The sequence below is a fragment of the Scyliorhinus canicula genome, chromosome 9 (genome assembly GCF_902713615.1).
Source record: "Scyliorhinus canicula chromosome 9, sScyCan1.1, whole genome shotgun sequence".
Taxonomy (NCBI): domain Eukaryota; kingdom Metazoa; phylum Chordata; class Chondrichthyes; order Carcharhiniformes; family Scyliorhinidae; genus Scyliorhinus; species Scyliorhinus canicula.
In genome coordinates, this window is record NC_052154.1 from 117,049,651 (window position 1) to 117,071,109 (window position 21,459).

At 47.0% G+C, this 21,459-nt stretch overlaps 1 protein-coding gene across 1 annotated transcript in view; it reads left to right on the forward strand.

Annotated features, from left to right (window-relative positions):
* Positions 1 to 21,459, forward strand: part of atg13 (ATG13 autophagy related 13 homolog (S. cerevisiae)) — a 207,915-nt gene that overhangs the window by 183,166 nt on the left and 3,290 nt on the right. Inside the window, 2 exon segments of the mRNA XM_038807451.1 lie at positions 9,182 to 9,259; positions 10,244 to 10,357. Of these exon segments, the coding sequence (XP_038663379.1) occupies positions 9,182 to 9,259; positions 10,244 to 10,357 (192 nt within the window).

Below are 21,459 nucleotides of genomic sequence, written 5' to 3' on the forward strand. Positions count from 1 at the left end.
AAAGAACACGGAATACTCAGCAATTACCATTTCAGACCATGCCCCGCATTGGGTGGACCTGCAGTTCGGGGGAGCGAGTTATCAACGCCCGCAATGGAGGCTAGATGTGGGACTGCTGTCGGAGGAGGGGATCTGCGAGAGGCTTCGGAAATGTATAAAAAATTACCTGCAGGTGAATGACACTGGGGAGGTCTCAGCGGCGACCGTGTGGGAGGCGCTAAAGGCAGTAGTTCGGGGGGAGCTGATTTCAATTGGGGCCCACAAAGCCAAGGCAGACCGGGCAGAGATGGATAGATTGGTCAGGGAAATGGGCCGGATAGATGAAGAGCACGCGGAGTCCCCGGGGGAGGTTTTACTCAGGGAAAGGCGGAGGCTACAGGCGGAACTGGGGGCACTATCCACGAGCAGGGCCGTGGAACAGCTTAGGAAGGCGAGGGGAGTGGTGTACGAGTATGGGGAAAAGGCTAGCAGGCTGTTAGCGCAGCAACTCAGGAGGAGGGAGGCGGCCAGGGAAATAGGTAGAGTGAGGGACGAGGGGGGGCGCAAAGTGGAGGATCCGGCAGAATTGAATAGGGTATTCCGGGACTTCTATCGTAAGCTGTATACTTCGGAGCCGCCGGAAGAACCGGAGGGGATGAAAAGGTTTCTGGACGGGTTAACATTCCCAACAGTTGGGGGGGGGCAAGTGGAAGAGCTGGGCGCCCCGATTAGAGTAGAGGAGGTATTGGGGGGCCTAAAGGCCATGCAATCGGGGAAGTCCCCGGGGCCGGATGGATACCCAGTAGAGTTTTATAGGAAGTTCTCTGAGCTGGTGGGCCCGGTCTTGGCGAGGGTTTTCAATGAGGCAAGGGACAGAGGGACCCTGCCGCCGACAATGTCACAAGCCACCATATCTCTGATATTGAAGCGGGGTAAAGACCCGGAGGTGTGCGGGTCCTACAGGCCAATCTCCCTGATTAATGTAGACGCCAAGCTCCTGGCAAAGGTACTGGCGGGGAGAATGGAGGACTGTGTACCGGAGGTGATTGGGGAGGATCAAACTGGGTTCGTTAAAGGTCGGCAGCTGGCGGCCAATCTGAGGAGATTGCTCAACGTGATAATGATGCCCCCGGCGGGTAGAGATGTGGAGGTAGTGGTGGCAATGGACGCCGAGAAGGCCTTTGACCGGGTAGAGTGGGACTATCTATGGGAGGTGCTCGGACGGTTTGGGTTCGGGGAGGGATTGGTGGATTGGATCAAATTATTATATCAGGCCCCGAGGGCCAGCGTCAGGACTAACAGAGAAGTGTCGGAGTACTTTAGGTTGTACCGAGGGACCAGGCAGGGCTGCCCGCTCTCCCCGCTGCTGTTTGCGCTGGCCATAGAGCCGCTGGCGATGGCGCTGAGAGCCGCAGAGGGTTGGAAGGGGATGGTGAGGGGCGGGGTTGAACACAGGGTTTCTCTTTATGCAGACGACCTGCTCCTGTACGTGTCGGACCCAGTGGCCGGGATGGGAACTATACTGGGAATGCTGAGGGAGTTCGGCCAGTTCTCAGGATACAAATTAAATACGGTCAAGAGTGAAATGTTTGTGGTCCAGGCAAGGGGCCAGGAGAATAGATTGAGAGGGCTACCGTTTAGGCTGGTTGAGGAAAATTTCCGGTATTTGGGAATCCAGGTGGCACGAGACTGGGGCAGGCTGCATAAGTTAAATTTGGCCAGGGTGGTGGAGCAAATGAAGGGAGAGTTTCGGAGATGGGATGCACTCCCGCTGTCGCTGGCAGGGAGGGTGCAGACTGTAAAGATGACAATCCTCCCTCGATTTTTGTTTATTTTTCAGTGCCTCCCGATCTTTATCCCACAGTCCTTCTTCAAAAGAGTTAACGGGCTGATCATGAGCTTTGTCTGGGCGGGAAAGTCTCCGCGGGTAAAGAAGGCGATGTTGGAGAGGAACCGCAGCGAGGGAGGGCTGGCTTTGCCGAGTCTGGTCAATTATTACTGGGCGGCCAACATCGCTATGATAAGGAAGTGGATGGTGGGTACGGGGTCTATTTGGGAGCGGGTGGAGGCGGCTTCGTGCAGGGGCTCCAGTTTGGAAGCCCTGGTCACGGCTCCTCTACCGCTGCCGCCGGCCAAGTACACCACCAGCCCGGTAGTGGTGGCGACCCTGCGGATATGGGGCCAGTGGAGGAGGCATGTGGGGGAGATGGGGGCGTCTGTCTGGGCGCCAATCTGCGACAACCATCGGTTTGCCCCCGGCAGTATGGATGGGGGGTTCCGAGTATGGCGGCGAGCAGGGGCGGGAAGGGTGGGTGATATGTTCCTGGAAGGGAGCTTCGCGAGTTTGAGGAGCTTGGAGGAGAAATTTGGGGTGGTAAGGGGAAATGATTTTAGATACCTACAGTTGCGGGACTTTGTTCGTAGACAGGTCCCATCTTTCCCGCGCCTCCCGCCAATGGGGATCCTAGACAGAATAGTCTCTGGGAGGGATGAAGGGGAGGGTAGAGTCTCGGGTATTTATAAGGTGCTCATGAGGGAGGAAGGGTCCCAGACAGAGGAACTGAAACTTAAATGGGAGGAGGAGCTAGGCGGGGAAATGGAGGATGGGCTGTGGGCAGAGGCCCTGAGTAGGGTAAACTCGACCGCGACATGTGCTAGGCTCGGGCTGATCCAATTTAAGGTCGTTCACCGGGCCCATATGACGGTGGCTCGGATGAGCAAATTTTTCGGGATAGAGGACAAATGCGCTAGGTGTGCGGGAGGACCAGCGAACCATGTTCACATGTTTTGGGCATGCCCTGAGCTGAGGGGGTACTGGGAGGGATTTGCGGGGGTCATGTCCCAGGTGCTAAAAACAAGGGTGGTGATGAGCCCAGGGGTGGCAATTTTTGGGGTTTCGGAAGACCCGGGCGTCCAGGGGGAGAAAGAGGCCGATGTGCTGGCCTTTGCTTCCCTGATAGCCCGGCGACGAATACTATTGGCGTGGAGGGACTCAAAGCCCCCGAAGACGGAGTGGTGGCTAGCGGACATGTCGAGTTTCCTGGGGATGGAAAAAATCAAGTTCGCCTTGAGGGGTTCTGTGCAGGGGTTCACCCGGAGGTGGCAACCATTTATTGACTTCTTTGCGGGAGAGTGAGCGTCAGCAGGGGGGGGGGGGGGGGGGGGGGGGTTAGAGTAGAGTAGGAGGGAAAATATGGCGGGTAGTACCGATGGGAGGGGAGCGGGCTTGTGCAATATGTTACGGTGGAAGTATTGAAAGAACGTGGATGTTTGCACATTTTTGCCTTTTTTGCTTCCTTTCTGATGATGTCTGTAACTGTTTATAAAGCCAAAAACTACCTCAATAAAATTGTTTATTAAAAAAAAAAAATAAGTTCATCTGCCATTCTTTTCTTCTTCCTCTGCCTCTTAACTGGCAATGCTGTTTCCAACGCATCAATTTCCAATGTTTGATTTTCATCCATATTCATCTGTGAAATCCTGTCATTACATTTATTTACAAATTCCAAAGCCTTGCTGTGAACGTAATCAAATGTTCTTGTCTGTTCCTTCAACTTTGTTGTAGCTGAATCTACCAAACTCCATGCAGTAAACATATCTAAACCACTTGTTTGTAGATAACTTGATAACGGGGTTGTAGTTTCAAATATATACAAGTAAGTAAATGCTGTCAATATGGTTTCAAACTTTAGAAGACTTTGAAGTAAAACATGTTAGTGTTACAAGTCGCAACCCTTTGAGTTTACCGATCCTGGCTTATCACTTCAATATCTTTGACCTCATGATTCACGGTCAAAGGTACCGCTTCTCCTTTTCGGTGACCTCACGGCCCTATGTATTGCTTGATATCCTTTCAAGTTGCCGGCCATCTCAAATCACGAACTGTAACTTTATCTTTAAATTCACACACTCTTGCTGAAAACTTGGATTTCCAACTATGTCCGACCCGGTAGAACCAGCCCCCCCCCCACCCCTCTTCACATCCGTTTAACACTGCTTCGTTCCTTCATACGCTGAGTGATTATTTGTTTGTTTCTTTATTGCATTTTTATTTGGTATTGCTCTTTTTAAAAACCATTATATTTTATTAAGTTAGAATACAAATCTCAGGAAAGAAGTTGGAGATTTATTTATCTAATTAATTATAATTTTTAAGGGCCCTTCAGAGATTCACGGGCCCCTTCTTGGCTCTCCGGGCCCCGGACCGATGTACCGGCTGAACCAAAACTACTGCTTGATATCCTTTGAAGTTGCCGACCATCTCAAATCACGAATTGTACTTTATCTTTAAATTCACACATTCTTGCTGAAAACATGGAATTTCCTTAATTATGCCCGACCCTTCTTGCCCGAAAATTCTTGATGTCGCGAGGAATTAAGGGCTACGGGGAGAATGCTGGTAGGTGGAGTTGAAATGCCCATCAGCCATGATTGAATGGCGGAGTGGACTCGATGGGCCGAATGGCCTTACTTCCACTCCTATGTCTTATGGTCTTATGGACCCGGGCCCCCCATTCCACATCCTTCCACAACCTCCCCTGCTTCGTTCCTTTTCATGCACTGCTTATTTGTGTCCTGTTCTCTTTTTTCTTCTTCCTTTTTATTACTAAAACAGTTGTCTGTGTTTGTTTCTTTATTGCATTTTTATTTGATATAGGGGGCCCACTTCATCAGGGGCCCACTTGCCATCGGGCAAGCTGACACCCTGGCCAGTCCGCCACTGCACACATCACTTCAAGCCCCCCCTACCCCCAGTCGAATGGGAAGGCTGAGAAGGGGGTCCACATTGTTAAAAGACTGTTGTGCAAAGCTGATGACTTGGGTTCGGATTTTAACCTGGCGCTGTTAGCCTACAGGGCGCCTCCTTTGTCCACTGGCATGTCCCCTGCACAGCTGCTAATGAACCGCACACTACGGACGATGGTGCTGGCTATCCACATCCCGGACCTTGACAATTTTCCGGTCCTGCAGAGGATGCAACCGTCTCGGGCCCAATGCAAGTCGGCATACGACGCCCACGCCGCAGATCTCCCTGCTCTGGTCCCTGCTGACTGAGTTAGTGTTCAGCTACCTGACAGTGGCTGGTTAAGCAAGTGGCCCCGAGATCATTCCTCGTTCACATGCATAATGGCTCCTTTCTTCGGCGTAATAGACGGGCACTGCGGCTACTTCCACGCCCGCCACCTGAACATGATGTCCCACCTCGCATGCTGGTTCCTCACGAGGCCACCGATCTGCCAGTTCTTTTACCGACCTCTGCATTGGAGGCAGTTCCGCCCGTTCAGGGCCTCTGACCTACCCTTGAGGCGGTCAACCAGAATTTGTCGCCGACCACAGAGACTGAATTTATAGACTGAATTTATAGACTGAATGTTGCATTACCTTGTGATCCGTTTACACATCTGTACATATTGTTTCTTCCTAATTTATTATCTGCCCTCTATCCTATCTGCACTGGACACCTTCCCATGTAAATATGTTAACATACTTTGTATTTAGTCAGGCTCCTGTACACACACACTCACTATTTATTGACCCACACACATTTTATTTTAAGTAAAAAAAAAGGGGGGGAGATGTCATAATATACATACAAGTATATGATGGTGCACAGACAGGCAGTGATTGACACACAGGATGACCAGTGAACACACAGAACACAGCAGCCAATCATCACACAGGACACGACCACTATAAAGCCAGAGGGCACTAGTTTTCCCGCTCTCTTGGGATCCAGCCTCTGAGACAGTCAGAGCCCGTGAGCAGCAACTAGAACATACACCATGTGGTAGTAAGATAGTCTGGTCAGGTTAGCCTCGGGTCTCCAGTCAAGTCAGCATAGTGTCAACCCACAGTTAAAGTATGTATAATAGTTAAGAGATCAATAAAATCGAGTTGCATTTCTTCAAGTGTTGGAATCCTGTCTCTCTCACTACTGCAGTAAACGCAGTCTTCGTAGAACCAGCTTACCCAACATATCACAGCCCATCAAGTCTGTGCCAGTTCTCCACGGAGCAATTCCAATCAGTTCCATTTCTCCACTCTTGCCCTGTAGTCCTGCATGTTTATTTCCTTCAAATGCCCATCCAGTTCTTCCTCGCATTCCCATGCAGCTTTTGCCTTGATTGTGTTTCTTAGTCCTTGTACCATTAACTAATGGGATAGGTTTTCCTTGTAATCTTACATACCTCTATTAAATCTCCCCTTAATCTCCTTTACTCCAAAGAGAACAACCTTTTCTTCAACCTAACTTTGCTGCTAAAATGGTTACCTAGAACTACTCTGGTAATTTGCAACTTTTCAAATGCCCCTCCATCCTAGAACTGGACGGAATGCTCTAGTTGTGACCGAACCGGAGCTTTATAAATATTCTGCATAACTTCCTCACTTGTGATACAGTGCCTTTATCCATGCGATCCCATAACTGTCAATATCTTCTGCCACCTTCAAAGATCTAGGCACATGCATCCCCTCCCATCGTCCCTCAATCCTGCACTCTTTAAAACTGTGCCTTTAGTCTATATTGCCCCTCCCAATCCCTTCTGCCAAAATGCATTCCATCACACTCCTCTGCATTAAATCCCTAATCTGACATTTATTTGTCTGCCCTTCTGCTTGGATATCTATGTCTTGTTACAGTTGAGTAGTACCGTCCTAATTGTTTTCCTAAATTTTGTATTTTGTATTATTGGCAAATTTTTAAATGGTACTCTGTACTCCAATATCAAAAAAACCTGCGGTCTGAGCACTGACACTTGGGGAACACCACTAACTTCCATCCTCCAGTCTGAAAAATAACCATTCACCACAACTTGCTGTTTTCTGTCTCTAAGCCAGGTTTTATCCAATTGGACACTGACCCTCCCATTCCATGGGACACAATTTTATTAACCTGCCTTTTCTGTGGGCCTGTGTCAAATGCTTTCTCTCCATTGCATTCCTATCATCAGGGGGAGAGGAGGAGTGAGGGGGCTACTGGCCAGGGGCACGGACACTGCATCTCGACCCCCCACCTGCAACTCCCTCCATGATACATACCTGCTGCACTATGGGGGTGTCAGCCCTTGGTTGACAGTAATAGCGTGTATGGTCCATGGGATGGAGGATGATAACTCGCTTTGCCATGAGCTCTAGAGCTCCGCCTCTTATGATGAAATCTGACTCCTGCCCGCATTAGCACTTCCCACCGTACACCTGGATTATCCCTGCATGTGAGCTGGCCATTCCATCACATGGTCCCATCAGATCTCTGGGGTGATGGTGATGGCACCTCCACTGCGGAGTCACCAGCACAAGCCCCATCACCTTATCCTTCTTCGGGATGCCTGATGGCCCCCGGCATACTCCCTGGGACAGGGGTGCGAGCGTAGCTAACCCCTGAGGCTCCCACATCACCTGACGCTCCTAGTCCTGGAGGCCCATTGTGGTTTCGATCAGGGTCTGCATGCTGGTGGCCATGGAGCACAGGGAGTGGACCAAGTCCGGCTGGGACTGCACCACATCATCCATTGACTGTGCCACCACCCTCTGGGTCTATGTCACATCAGCCAGTGACCTCACCATCTCCCTCTGGGACTGGACCACTCACTCTGCATCTGTGCCATGTTGGCCAACGCCTGGACAATGCCGCTGACGTTCCTAGCCATGGCCTGCTGTGACTGGGCCATGCTCGGGTGTTCCGCTGTGATTTCCAGGTGGCTCTGGCACATGGTCGCCTGTGAGTCGGCAACCCTGTCCTGAGCCTCGGCCTGCGCCCACACAGAATGCCCCAGCCTTGGACATGCTGATCCATAACCAAAACCATCGTCCCCAATGTCTACACCGCGGACGCCACCCGTGCAGTGTTGACCTGGGTGGCAAGTATGGTCGGCACCACCTCCAACTGCACCTGCAGATACTGGATGCTCGCAGACAAACCCTCATGTAGTCCCTGGCTCTGCGACTGCATCTGCACAATCGATGGGGCTGTCCATTCCAGAAGCCCAAAATCTGACTGCACAGCAGCTAGTTCCTGGAGTCAGCCCGCCCTCTGACCGTCCACCCCCTCAGGTGTTCCTACCTCCACCTACTGTACCGGATTAGCTGAGTGGTGCGCACCAAAGAGTGTCTCAGGAGTCTCTTCATTAAAGTGCCCCACCAAGGTGAGTGTCTCTGGGATGGCGAAGGGTGTTGGAGACAGCTGTGATGGAAAGTCAGTGTCATCCTCCAAATCGAGCTCTGGGGTCTCCTGAGTCTCAGGCAGTGGGTTGCTATCCAAGCTGCTCGACTCATGGGGGAGCTCCAGCACTGAGTATCCCCTCCTTTAAAGATCACCCATTGTTCCGTTACACTTCTTCCTGTCAGTCTTTAATTCCACTTTACACTGGTATGATCCCTTCTCATCCCATTAAAATTAGCCCTCTTCCAATTTGGAATGTTTCATTTCAGAGCATTCTTAGCTCTTCTGCATTATTCGTCTGAACCTCATGAGGGGATGATCACTGTTATCCAAGTGTTCTCCCACAGACACTTGATCCGTTGACCAACCTCATTCTAAGTATTGGATTCTGCAATGTCTTTCTAGTTGAATTGAAAATCTACTGATCAAGAAAATTCTACTGAGCACATTTCAGAAGTACCTCTTCTACTTAACCTTTACTGCAATACTATCCCAATTAATATTTCAGCAATTAAAGTTCCCAAATATGATCCCATATCTCTTACACATCTGATTCCCCTGCTGAATTGCTCCTCCATCTCTCTCTCACTGTTTGGAGGCCTATAGAATACACCCAGTAGCAAGATCATGTCCTTTTTTGCTTCTCTACTCCACCCAAATGGATTTTTTTCCTTGGACCCTCAAGGACACCATCTCTTTTCAAGATTGAAATGCCTCCCCTAATCGGTACTGCCACCCCACCTCCCTTTTATCTTCATATCTTTTCTGAACACTTTATATCCTTGAATTTCAGGCACCTAGTCCTCAACAGTTTTAAGTCATGTTTGTGTTATTGTCATTGTATCCTGGTGCAACCAATTACTGCTTAACCATGATAGCACAAAGCTTTGCTGAGTAACTGACCTCAGTCAAGCAGCCCAGTTGATGTTGAAATCGATAAAAATATAAATTATAACATTCATTATTTATTTTTGTTACTTCCCTGCACTAAATTATCACATCTTTTGTTCTAACAAATCCCATTCTGTGTCCAATTTTCTGCAGGTCATTGCTGCCAATATGGATTTACCATTTGCTGTTTTTGCATCAAAAATTGTTGAATCTGAGGACACTGATGTCATGGTGAGTCTGCCTGAGAAATTTAATGGCCAGTTTTAGGAAACTGGAACATTGATGTTGGCCATTCAGCCCATCAAGCTTGCTCCGCTACATCATGGGATGTGGGTTTTGCAATCAAGGCCACCATTTGCTCATCTCTAATTGCTCTTGAACTGAGTGGCAGATCACATTTCAGCCAGACCAGAAAAACAGATTTCCTTTCCGACAGGAGGCTAGTGAACCAGATGGGTTTTAAGGGCAATCGATGATAGTTTCATGGTCACCATTACTTATCAGATAATGGGGAAAAAATGTATTTAATAAGGTCAGAGACTTGGGGAGTGATGCAGTGTAAAGGGTTAATGTTAAATATGTAAATAAATGGTTTACATCATCTGATATAGGATTACATGACAACAGAGTATGCTGAGAAGTAGTTCTATGTGAAGCCTTGAACTTATTCTCGTACTGTATACAGTTAGTAGAATGTTTAATAAAAGGTAATGTTTACCAATAACCTTGCCGTAATTATGATTAATCCTTTCTGACTTGCTTTTCCCCCAATTCTTCTTTTACTTTTGGACCTTTGTTAAACCACTTGAAGTCAACAAAACATGGAATGCTTCCTCTGCAACTGCTTCAAGCTAGTGATGTTAGATAGTCTTGTCTTATCAGCCTGTTTTACTATCGCTTAAGTTTACAATTAAATACAAGGAATATTCCACTGTCCCCAGACCTCTTCTCGTGGTGCAGAGTCTCTTGCTGTTTGGACATGTTTGAAAGCAAACTCTAGTTTCCCCTACCGCTGCTGTCCAATAACTCCTGAAAATCTGATATAAAATCAAGAATTTACTATGTGCCAGATTATAAACTAAACATCCATATGTTGTCACTCTGATGCATCTCACTGACACCTAGGTTCTTTCTCTTTGTTGAACAATTTTCCTAAATGCTACTGATCATCCATTATATCTAAGTTGATGGGTACTTTCTCTTTTATTAATTCAGGTCAATCCACCTGATTCCCCTACCCTAGAATCACCTCTGCATGCGAGCCTTCATTCAGACCAGTCCAGTGGGAGCAGCGGCCTCACACAGGATGAATTTGTTATGGTGGAACTAGTAAGTCATTTATTATGCCATTTGGGGGGGACTGTTGGTAATAATTCATTTGATGTAACATGTCACATTGCGCAAGTTGCAAAATTATATGAACATTTCTACAGATGTTAGATTTTGAGCCTGCCGAGATCACAGTTATACAACAAAAAAGGAAGCAATTCGGTCCATCATGGCTGAACCAAAAAAGTATTTTCCTTAAATTGGTTTAATGTTTGTGGTCATGTATTATTTTCAATGATCACACGCCATCTGTAAGAAGGCATAAACCAACTGCAAAAAGGAGTGGCTGTTCTTTCAATGGTTTATCCAGTGGTTAGAGAAACAAGCCAGGCCAGGAGGATCTCGTGTTTGACTAGCTGGTCTGCACTAAGTGTGCAAAGTGGTGTTGTGGTAGGGGCACGTCAATTTACCTATTGTGTTGGGGAGGTAAATAAGCTGTTGTTCCGGCTCCTGATGGAATGGTGCACCGTTGAGAGTCAACAAAGAACCAGATTAGGTTTAGCTGTGATTCCCTATAGGGGAATAAATAACAAGTAAATGGTCACCATTACCGGAGAACATCCTGTATCTATGGAACCATGCCCTGGCAAGAAATCAGTGCCTTGAGATAAAAAGACAGGTGGGAAAGTGATTTTTTTTTTTACTGTTAAATGGGAAGATATTGGCCCTGTAGATATTTGATTATTGCTGTTGTACAAAAGCTGATGTGACCGATGCCTTACTGATGGTGCAAAGTGTCCATATGTTTTTTTTTAATATAATTTTTATTGGAATTTTTTACAGAAAATATAAAACATAACGACAAACAATGAAATGCAACAAAATAACCCATAATAACTGTGACACCCCCAGACCGTATCGGCGCATGTATCACATCCCCCCACCCCCCCAACCCAAATGAACAACAAAAGAACTTAAAAAAATATTAAAATTAAATAAACAAACATAGTCATTGTCGGCCCCCCCCCCTTTTCCCTCCCCTTTTCCCTCCCCGGGTTGCTGCTGCTACTGTCCCAGTACCCTATCGTTGAGCCAGAAAGTCGAGAAAAGGTTGCCACCGCCTAAAGAACCCTTGTACCGACCCTCTCAGGGCGAATTTGACCTTCTCTAGCTTAATGAAACCTGCCATGTCATTGATCCAGGTCTCCACGCTTGGGGGCCTCGCATCCTTCCATTGTAGCAAGATCCTTCGCCGGGCTATTAGGGACGCAAAGGCCAGCACACCGGCCTCTTTCGCCTCCTGCACTCCCGGCTCCACCCCAACCAAGTGTCCATATGTTTAATGAATTTTCAAATAAAATTTTCAATACCCACCATCCCAGAGAACGTTCATTCATAAATTGCCACCTTTCCCTGTTAATATGATGAAGATTGTAACTTGCCTTAATGGGAATTACAAGCTAAAAGCCCATCATATCCCAACACTACAAGATGCAATGTATTGAAAGTACTTGCTTGAGCTGCAGAGATTTTTTATACCTCTTATACTTCTGATCAGATTTAGAAACTTGAAAGAGATTAAGAACTTAAAAAAACTTGAGCGGTTCAACAGAACAAACAAAAAGGATTAAGGAAGAGTTCCAGAGGACCGAGAATTAGTAGCCCAAAGAATAGCAACTGATTACTAATAGAGAAGAATAAATGGAGAACAAAAAATATTTTGTTGGGAAGGACTTCCAGTGACCACGTGTAGGTGGAGATCGCACTTTGGGTAGCTACCGCCAGAGTTCTTGTTTTTTGGCCCTTTTCACACAGTTTTGGAGCAGCTTTTATGTGAGCTGACTTCAATAAAGTTATAGGAATTATAGGATGTCGAAATCCCAACGCAAAAAGGAACTAGTGCTAGTTTGGCATTCACCGGATGGAGCTACACCCATTACGGTGGACATGCTGGCCAAGTTGATGGTGGTAGAGTTTGAGTTGCAATTTGCCAAGCATTTTGAGCAGAATGGGAAGGAGATAGGAACGACGGAATTAGGAGAAGAAATAGGCAATTCAGTCCTTCAAGCCTGCTGTTCTATTTAATCAGGTCATGGCTGATCTCTTCCTGGTCTCAGATCCACCTCTGTCATGGAAATTATAATAAAGACAAATTCTTCAAGTTTCGTTAAAAGATATTAATTTGACACAAATATATTTGCGGAGAGGCCTGTCTGGCAAAGTAGCCATTCCACAGTACTCTGAGATTCGACCGAAGAAAGCATATCTTTACAGTTTGAAATAACAGCTTGAAGTAAACAGCCATGTTTATATGAAATAGACCTTGGAAAGTACGTAAGATGAAATACGTAGTACATATGTTCTTGCCCTTGGCTAAAAACAACTTGAGAACGCATTTTGTTATCTTTCGGAGGACAATGTGTTATTATAATAAGGCCAAGACCAAAATACTGCCTGACCTACCATTTTCGTTCAAAAGCAGTGTTAAAATATAGTCAATATTCCCAGCATGCTTCTAAGTGGGCAACTCATTAACTTCCCTTCCACACTTCCCTATTTCGTCCCTCGACAGCACCTTGTTCTGCAACCCCAGAGGCGGAAGCCCAGGAAAGGACTATTAAAAATCATATATTAGCAAAGAATGCTGAGAGCATGGAAAAAGATCTGATAAGGAAGTCAGTTCTCAAACTGACTATCCATGTTGCAGAATAGACTCATTGTTATCATTACTGGGCAAACATCCCAGTTCAAGAAAACATGTGGGAAACAGGTGGTTTGATCACACCATATTATGGAAACATAGAGACGTTTCCCATGCCATATTATCTCTTAAAACTTGATAGACAGACATTTCGGTCGATTAGATGAATTATAATTATTTTAACCCAATCACAATCAGAAAGGGGACAGAGCCTAAAAAGATTATGATTTCCTTAAGAGACCGGGAGAAAATCTTTGCTCGCTCTCTCTGAATTCATCTTTAACCTAACCTTTGAAACCTATTCTTACTTTTCTTTCATTTTATTTTTGTATTGTGCATTTTGATCTGAAGAATTTACCACAAACTAAATTGCATTTTTGAATTCAATCAACCATCTGTATTAGCGTTGGACAAACAACTTTCTAGATTCTGTATTCGCATAAAATTTGACTTGATCAGTAGACTTTAAAACTGACATAAATAAGGCTATACTTGACTTCACCCAAGAAGCTCAGTCTTGAGTTCTGTAAAATTAATATATAGTGCGGCGACACATAAATATATTAACAAAGTACAGATCCATCAGTGCCATACACGGCACTCCACTTCTTTCTGCTGCTGTTTTAGCTGTTGTCCTTGCAGGATTGGAGGGGCTTCCTGCCCTCTCCCTTCTCTTTTTCCCCTTGTTTCGCTCTGTGACTCCCTTGGGTTCCCTCCTCACGTCTTCTCCCCTTCCCCCTCTGTTCCTTTTATTGTGTATGTTCTGATTTGTTTTCCTCTATTCCCCCCCCCACCCCCTTCCCAGTCACTGTTTACTTTGAACAGGTCTTGGAACAGGCTGATGAATAGCCCCCACTTTTTGTGGATGCCCTTGACTGACCCTCGGATGATCTTCTCCAGGTGGAGAAATTCTGATAGGTCTGCCAGCCAGTCTGCAGCTGTGTGTGGTGCTGCCGATCGCCAGCCGAGCAGGATTCTCTGGCGTGCGATTAAGAAAGCAAAAGCCAGGGCCCTCTTCCCATATGTAGTTCTGGCTGGTCCTATACCCGGAATACTGCCACTCTCGGGCACGGCTCCATCCTCTCCCCCACAACCTTGGATATCGCCTCAAAGAAGGCTGTCCAGAACATGACAAGTCTGGGGCAGGCCCAGAACATGTGGGCGGAGTTGGCCTGTCCTCCCTGGCACCGTTCACATTTATTCTCCACTTCTGGGAAGAACCTGTTCATTAGGGTTCTGGTTAGGTGCATCACTTTTATCTGCATGAGGCTTAACCTAGTGCAGGAGGTGGAGTTATCCCTACTCAGTGCTTCGCTCCAGAGTCCTCAACCAACTTCCATTCCCAGTTCGTCCTCCCATTTTTGCCTTGCTCTGTCCAGTGGTGTTCTTGCCCTTTCCAGCAACCGTCCATAGATGCCCGCACAGTTCCTCCCCTCTTTACTCTCCATGTTTTTTAGCTCTTCCAGGAATGTGTCTCTTGGGGGCCTAGAGTACCTTGCCGTCTCCTTGCGGCTAAAGTGTTTAACTTGAATGTGCCAAAGTTCCTGTCCTGTCTGTAGCTCCAGGTATTCCGGCAGTTCGGCCAAGGTCGCAAGTCTGTCCCCATGTAAAAGTCCCTGACTGCTAGCATCCCCCCGTCCTGTCTCCCATTTTCTAAAGGTGGCGTCAGGCATGGCTGGTGGGAATCTGTGGTTGCCGCTGAGAGGGCCATGGAGGACATGTCGATTAGACCAAAATGCTGCCTCATTTTGTTCCATGTCCTTAATGTGGCTACCACCGCTGGGCAGAATGTATTCTTTGCCGGGGGAGTGATGGGAGCGCTGCCGTGGCGAGAGCCTGGGAGGTTATTCCCTTGCAGGAGGGCTCCTCCAACCTCACCCATTCCATGCTGGGTTCATGTATCCATCCCTCACCCTCTCGGCTGTGGCTGCCCAGTGGTAGTATTGCAGTTTCGGTAGGGTCAGGATGCCCATATTTCTCCCTCCTTTGCAGTGTCGACTTAGGGATCCTTGGGTTCACACCTTTCCACACAAACGTCGTGATTATTTTGTCTATCTTTTGGAAAAAGGCCTTGGGGATAAGATCGGTATGGATCTAAGCAGGAAAGGGATTCTTGGCAGTGCGTTCATCTTGATCGTCTGCACCCTCCCCGCCAAGGAAAGCGGGAATGCATCCCATATCTGTAGGTCCTTTTTTACTTCCTCTGCCAGACTGGTCAGATTCCACTTGTGAATCCGTGTCCAGTCATGGGCCACCTAGATCCCCAGGTCACAGAATTGGCTTTGGGCTCACCGGGAATGCCTCATTCTTGCCCAGGTTGAGTTTGTAGCCCGAGAAGGCCTCCAACTCTTCCTTTCTGATTCCTTTCAGGCCGTTCAGTAGGTCCGAGGCGTAGACGAGCAGGTCATCTGCATAGAGTGCGACTCAGTGCTTTCTGCCCCCTCTTTGGATGCCCTTCCAGTGTTTCGCGTCTCGCAGAGTGATCACCAGAGGTTCAATTGCCAGAGCAAACAGGAGCGGGGACAGTGGGCATCCCTGCCTTGTGCCTCTGTGCAGCTGGAATTATTCGGAGCTGGTGGTGTTGGTCACAATGCTTGCCTTGGGGGCATTGTACAGTTTTACCCATGAGGTGAACCCTGTCCCGAGTCCAAGCCACTCCAGTACCTCAATGAGGTACTTCTATTCGACTGTTGAAGACCTTTTCTGCATCCAGGGAGACGATCACCTCTGGTGTTCTCTCCCCAGATAGGGTCAGTATCACATTCAGCAGCCGCCTGATGTTCGCAGTTAGCTGCCTAGCCTTGACAAAGCCCATCTGGTCCTCTGCGACCATGTCCGGTATGCAGCTCTCCAGTCTCTTGGCCAGGACTTTCGCGAATCTCTTTGCGTCCACATTGAGCAGCAAAATTGGTCTGTATGATCCGCATTCAAGGTCTTTGTCTTTTTTGGGTATCCACGATGTTGTGGCCTGTGTTAGTGATGGAGGCAGGGTACCCCTTGCTAGCGAACATGTCCCATAGGTGTGGGGCATGGACTTGTGCGAATCTTTTATAGAAGTCCGCTGCCTGCAGGGAGCTAATGCTGTCCATGATCTCTCCCGCTCCTATTGGTGCTGCCAGCTCCGCCCACGTATTTTACGCCTCTGACTGCCCGCTTTCTCCACCTGTTCCTCACCCTCACCTGCATTCTCCTGTACTCACCCTTGTGACAGGTCTTTTTGATCAGTGCGAGGCAGCAGAGTCCCGCACAAACATATCGAATATCCAATAAGTCTCTATCTTTTTAGCAATCCTCCTCTCACCCGCCTTCATTACTGCCTTGCCTGCCCCTTGTCCAAGCAGTTGGTCTGTACGAATTTGATTGCCGCCGCCGCGTTGTTAAAATAGTGCTCTTTGACCTGGTACGTGATCCAGAGCCCTGGCTGGGAACAGCAAACCGAATCACACCTCGTTCTTCTACAGGGGCAATTTTGCTTGATTAAACTCGGCCCTGCATTTTGCCAGGTCTGCCTCAATGTCTTGATAAATTCGGATTTTGTGCCCTTCACAGATAATCACCTTAGTCTGTCTCGGCCACCTCTGGATCCTTTCATGATCCTGGTATCGGGGCAGCTTAGCGATGACCGCCCTTGGCTGTTTCCCCCGCCTTGGGTTTCGGCCTGAGTGACCGGTGTACTCTGTCGCACTCTGGGGGTTTGGGGAAGCTGTCTCTACCGACTAGGTTGCCAAGCATTAGGGCGAAGTAGCCAGTCGAGTCTTTGCCCTCATTACCTTCTGGCAGACCCATGATCCAAATGTTCTGTCATTGGTGTGGTGATATGCATCACTATAAATACACAAGGGGTTAATGTAAATACACTATAACTAAGTAAACAATAGAGGGAGCACCGGAGATGTCATGACATGCAGACATACAGCTAATGAACACATAGAATAGAACACGACTAATGGGCAGTCAAGACACCCAGAGGTGACACTACCACAAGGGGGCAACCCATATAAAAGGACAGGGTACACATGCTCTGTCTCTTTCCACAGACGACACTTAGAGAGAAGGACAGGGGCAGGTCAGAAGCATCACACCCACCACGTGGCTTTGAGCAGACTGGTTAGTTAAACTGAGTTACTATAGCAAGCTTAGCAGGAGAGTCGAACTCATAGAGAACTATGCTAATGGTTCAATAATCACATTGAACTTACTTCAAAGTCTGGAGTATCTTTTGGTCAAAGCTGCATCAAGTTGCAACCTGTGTTATCCCAGAGTACATAACACATCAATCGGGACCGGTTTTCTTGGTCCTTGCCTTTCCCCTTTATGTTCCTTTGGGCTGCCACCAACCTTTTAACTTCTGCTTCCATCGAGGTTTTCTCTAGGTCGTGGTTCTCTAGTTCTTTCCTGTGCTTCCACCTTATCCCCAACCCATTGATCGTTTTTTGTATGGTGACCATCGCCTCTGTCACCGCCACCTTGACCTCCATCTGGATTTCAATCCCGATCGTCAGTTTCCTGGCGCTCAGCTCCTTTATGAGGAAAGTCTTCCATCCGTCTCCAGGTGGTGGCAGGGAGACTGATGCTCTGGTCATCGGTCTCCTTCTCTCTTGGATGGGCGGGCCCCCTCACATTGTGGGTCCACCGAGTCATCCGCCTGCTGCTCGTGGCCTTTTCCACCCCTTTGACCCATCAAACTCCCTGGCTGGTTTTTTTGGCGTTGATCTTCTCACTATTGAGGTGTTCAGTTACCTTTGAATTTTTGGGGAAAATTCATCTAAAAGTACATATTTAGTTCCGGTCTGGAGGAGAGCCATCTGATGCGCGTCCACTCAACACATCACCCTCACCGGAAATTTGCCGATCCTTTATATAGATTGGAAACAGTTGAGGTCCGAGGACTGACCTCTGCGGCACCCCGCTCGTTACAGCTCAGCAGCCAGAGAAGGACCCATTTATCCCGACCCCCTGCTTTCTGTCAGTCAGCCAATCCTCAAATCAACCCAGTACTCTATCTCCAAACCCCTGCGATCTCACCTTCTGGATCAGTCATTTATGCAGATGATGGGGTTATACTCAAACGATTGGTGGAAGATACGCTGGCTCTGATAAGGGAGACTAATCGAAAGACATCAGAGACAGGGCAGGAGCCTGGTAAGGTGCTGAAGGAGGTGGAGGAGGCATTGTCGTGGCACAGCAACCAGCTCGTCTCGGAGAGGAGCTGCTGAAGGTGGAGAAAAGTAATAAAGGGCTGAGGGCCAAAGTGGAGGAACTGGAGAACAAGTCATGGCGGCAGAATCTTCAGATTGTGGTGTTGCCTGAGGGGTTCGTGGGCTCGAGGCTGATGAAGCACTTTTTGGGGATGTTCGTCAAATTATTTGGGGAGGAGAACACCTTCCTCTTTGAGCTGGATAGGGCTCATCGGACACTCCGTCCGAATCCAAGGGTGAATGATTCACCTACAGCTGTGATAGTCTGTTTTCACAGCAAGCAGATGAAGGAGAAGGTCTTGAGATGGGCCAAGCAGAATTGGGAGGTTAGGTGGATGGCAGTGGTATTCACATATACCAAGACGTCACGGTGGAGCTGGCAGGAAGGCGGGCAGCCTTTAACAGGGCAAAGGCAGCGCTTTGCAAGAGTGATGTGCGATTTGGGGTGGTCGACCCATCGAAGCTGAGAGTTACATCTAACTCAAAGGACCGTTTCTTTGAGACAGCGGAGGAGGCGGAGACGTTTGTGTGGGCTGAAGAACTGTGACTGAACTGAGTTTGAACTTTGATTTCTGATACTATGGTTGTGAGGGGATAGTTTGGGGACAGTGGGATAATGTGTTTGGGCTTTTTTCCCTTTTATTTGGTGTTTAACATGTTTGGTAGTTTAGACGGGTTGGATGTGGGAGGAGTTTATCTTTTGGCTTTTGTGTGAAGTATGTGGGGGGAGGGGGCTCTGGTGAACAAGAGCAAGGTATGTGGAGGGGCTGCGGCTGGCCAAGCCTGTGTGGACAGGTTTAAACTGGCCTAGAAGATGTGGATGGTTGGAGAATGGGGAGCATGCAACAAGGAGCAGTTTTGAGAGAAAGTGAGATCGAACCCAGGTCCTCGGCGTGCACCTCCATTTGTAGCTTGAGGAGGTTGACTAAGATTCAGCTAAAGGCCGCAAGCCCCTCCCACTGCCCCAGAAGCATAGGAGCTTTTGATCATATTAGTCTATAACTATCCCAATTTCCAGCAAAATATTTATGAACTCTTTTCTTTGAGCTGATAGTGCCAGCTATAGCTCGGTTGATAGATTTCCCACTCTGTGTCAGAAGGTTGGGTGTTTAAGTGTCACTGTAGAAACTTGAGCACAAAATCTAGGTGAACACTCCAATGCAGTATATGAGGAAATACTACACTATCTGAGGTGCTGTCTTTCAGATGAGAAGTGAAACTGAGGCCTTGTCTGCTCTCACGTGGCAACAAAAGATCCCATGGCATTTCGAAGAAAAGCAGGGTAGTCATGCCTGGCTCCAATATTTAATCCTCAATAAACACAAATAGATTATTTGGTCATTCTCACATTATTGTCTGTGGGAGCTTGCTGTGCACAAATTTGCTACCTCATTTTATACATTACACCAGTGACGACCCTTCAGAAAGTACTTCATTGGTAAAGCATTTGGAGGTCATGAAAGGCATTACATAAACAACAAGTCTTTCTTTCTTGATATTCCTTGGAGTCTTTGTCACATTTCTTCTGCTCAAAGAGGGGAAAGAAATTCAAGTCTTCCCCAAAGTTGATTCATTTTAAACCTTTAACACCAAACGGTGAGGCAGAAAATCTGACAAGGAACCCCAAATACTGGAAGAGAAAAAGCAAGTTACTGTTTTGAGCAGAAGGTAGGCTGCCTTTTAGCAACACAAAACACAGCACAGGAAGTTTTTATAAGCAGGGTGAGCCCCTTGTGAGCTGAAGCTTGAACCTTTGGGCAAGCAGTGAGTGTTCCACAGACTTAACCAGTACCTTTTTATCATGAATCAAAAATAGAAAGTAATGAAAAAACGCAGCAGTTCTGGCAGCACCTGTGAGAGAGGAACAGAGTCAACGTCTCAAGTCCAGTATGACTCTTCATTGGAACTCTGCACTGTTTGTTTTGTTCTGTTTTTGTTTCAGATCTCCAGCGTCCACAGTATTTTGCCTTCCCTTTTATTATGGGATATCTTCCTTGTCCACTCTGCAAAAATAAGTACCACTCTGTCAGACTAACTACATCTAGACTAACATGTATAATCCAATTGAGATAGATACTAAAACAGAAAGATACAGTCAGAGACCAGCAGCATAGTATTTGATTTAAAGGATGCTGTTGGAACAGTTTGTGTAACATTGAACTGAATATTAGCTCGGCAGGAGTGAGGGAGTGGGGTGTTGTTTGGTGAAGGAAACCCAGTAGTCAGGGTTTCTTGAGCGTCCTGCAGTTTGAAAATTACAGGATGCTATTAGATTTATTTCTGTAAGTTTCCATCCACAGTCAAACTGATGGTCAGGTTGACCACTTTGCAGGCAGAAAGTCCTGCAGTATAAGGCTGGGCCGAAAGCAGGTAAGTGTGTTGTGCGGTGGAGGAAAGAGCAGATCATGGTCAGCGTTCCAATCACAGGGGTGCAAGTGTCTCCGCTTCGGTCAAAGGCTCCAGCAATGTATTCCAAAACCAGATAACCCACTATGTGGGGGGCAAAAAGTTTCTTTTAAATCATAAATATTCTATATCGTAATCCATATCTATATTTCTTAATCTTAAATATTGGATGAGTTTCTTTGTATTTATTTTCCCACCTCTTCATAATCTTTCACCCCTTTGTTGATGTACCCTTAAAGATCCTCTGTTCTGCTTAAACACAACCAATTTTTCAAGCCTTCTTGTATTTGTGTTTTCTTTTTCCAGGCCATAGCCGAGCAAATTTGTGCTGTACCCTTTCTATTGTTTTAATGTCATTTCTGTAATTTGGAGTCGAAAACTACAAATAATATAGTAAAGGTTTATAGAGATTCACCACTACCTCTTAGTGTTATGTTCTATAACTCCTACCATAAAACTTAATATGTATTTTTTCTCATTGGTTTATTCACTTGAGATGCTGCTTTTAATGTTTTATGAAACTAAACTCAAATCTCGACTCTTCCATAGCACCTACCATTCCCTTGGTGAAACTTATTATTATTGTTATTTTTTAACCAAAAGGTCACATTTATTGACATTGGGTTCCGTCTGCCACTATATTACCAAGCTTTTTTTAGTCCTCAAAATTATTTCATCTACCTTCTATCATCATCAAAACAGATAGCCTATTAGAGAAGTAGACACTTTCTGCATTTAGCATTATTTATTAGCTACCTCAGAAAAGCAAGACAAATAAACACATGGGCGGTAAGGTGGCACAGCGGTTAGCACTGCTGCCTCACAGCTCCAGGGTCCCGGGTTCAATTCTGGCCTCT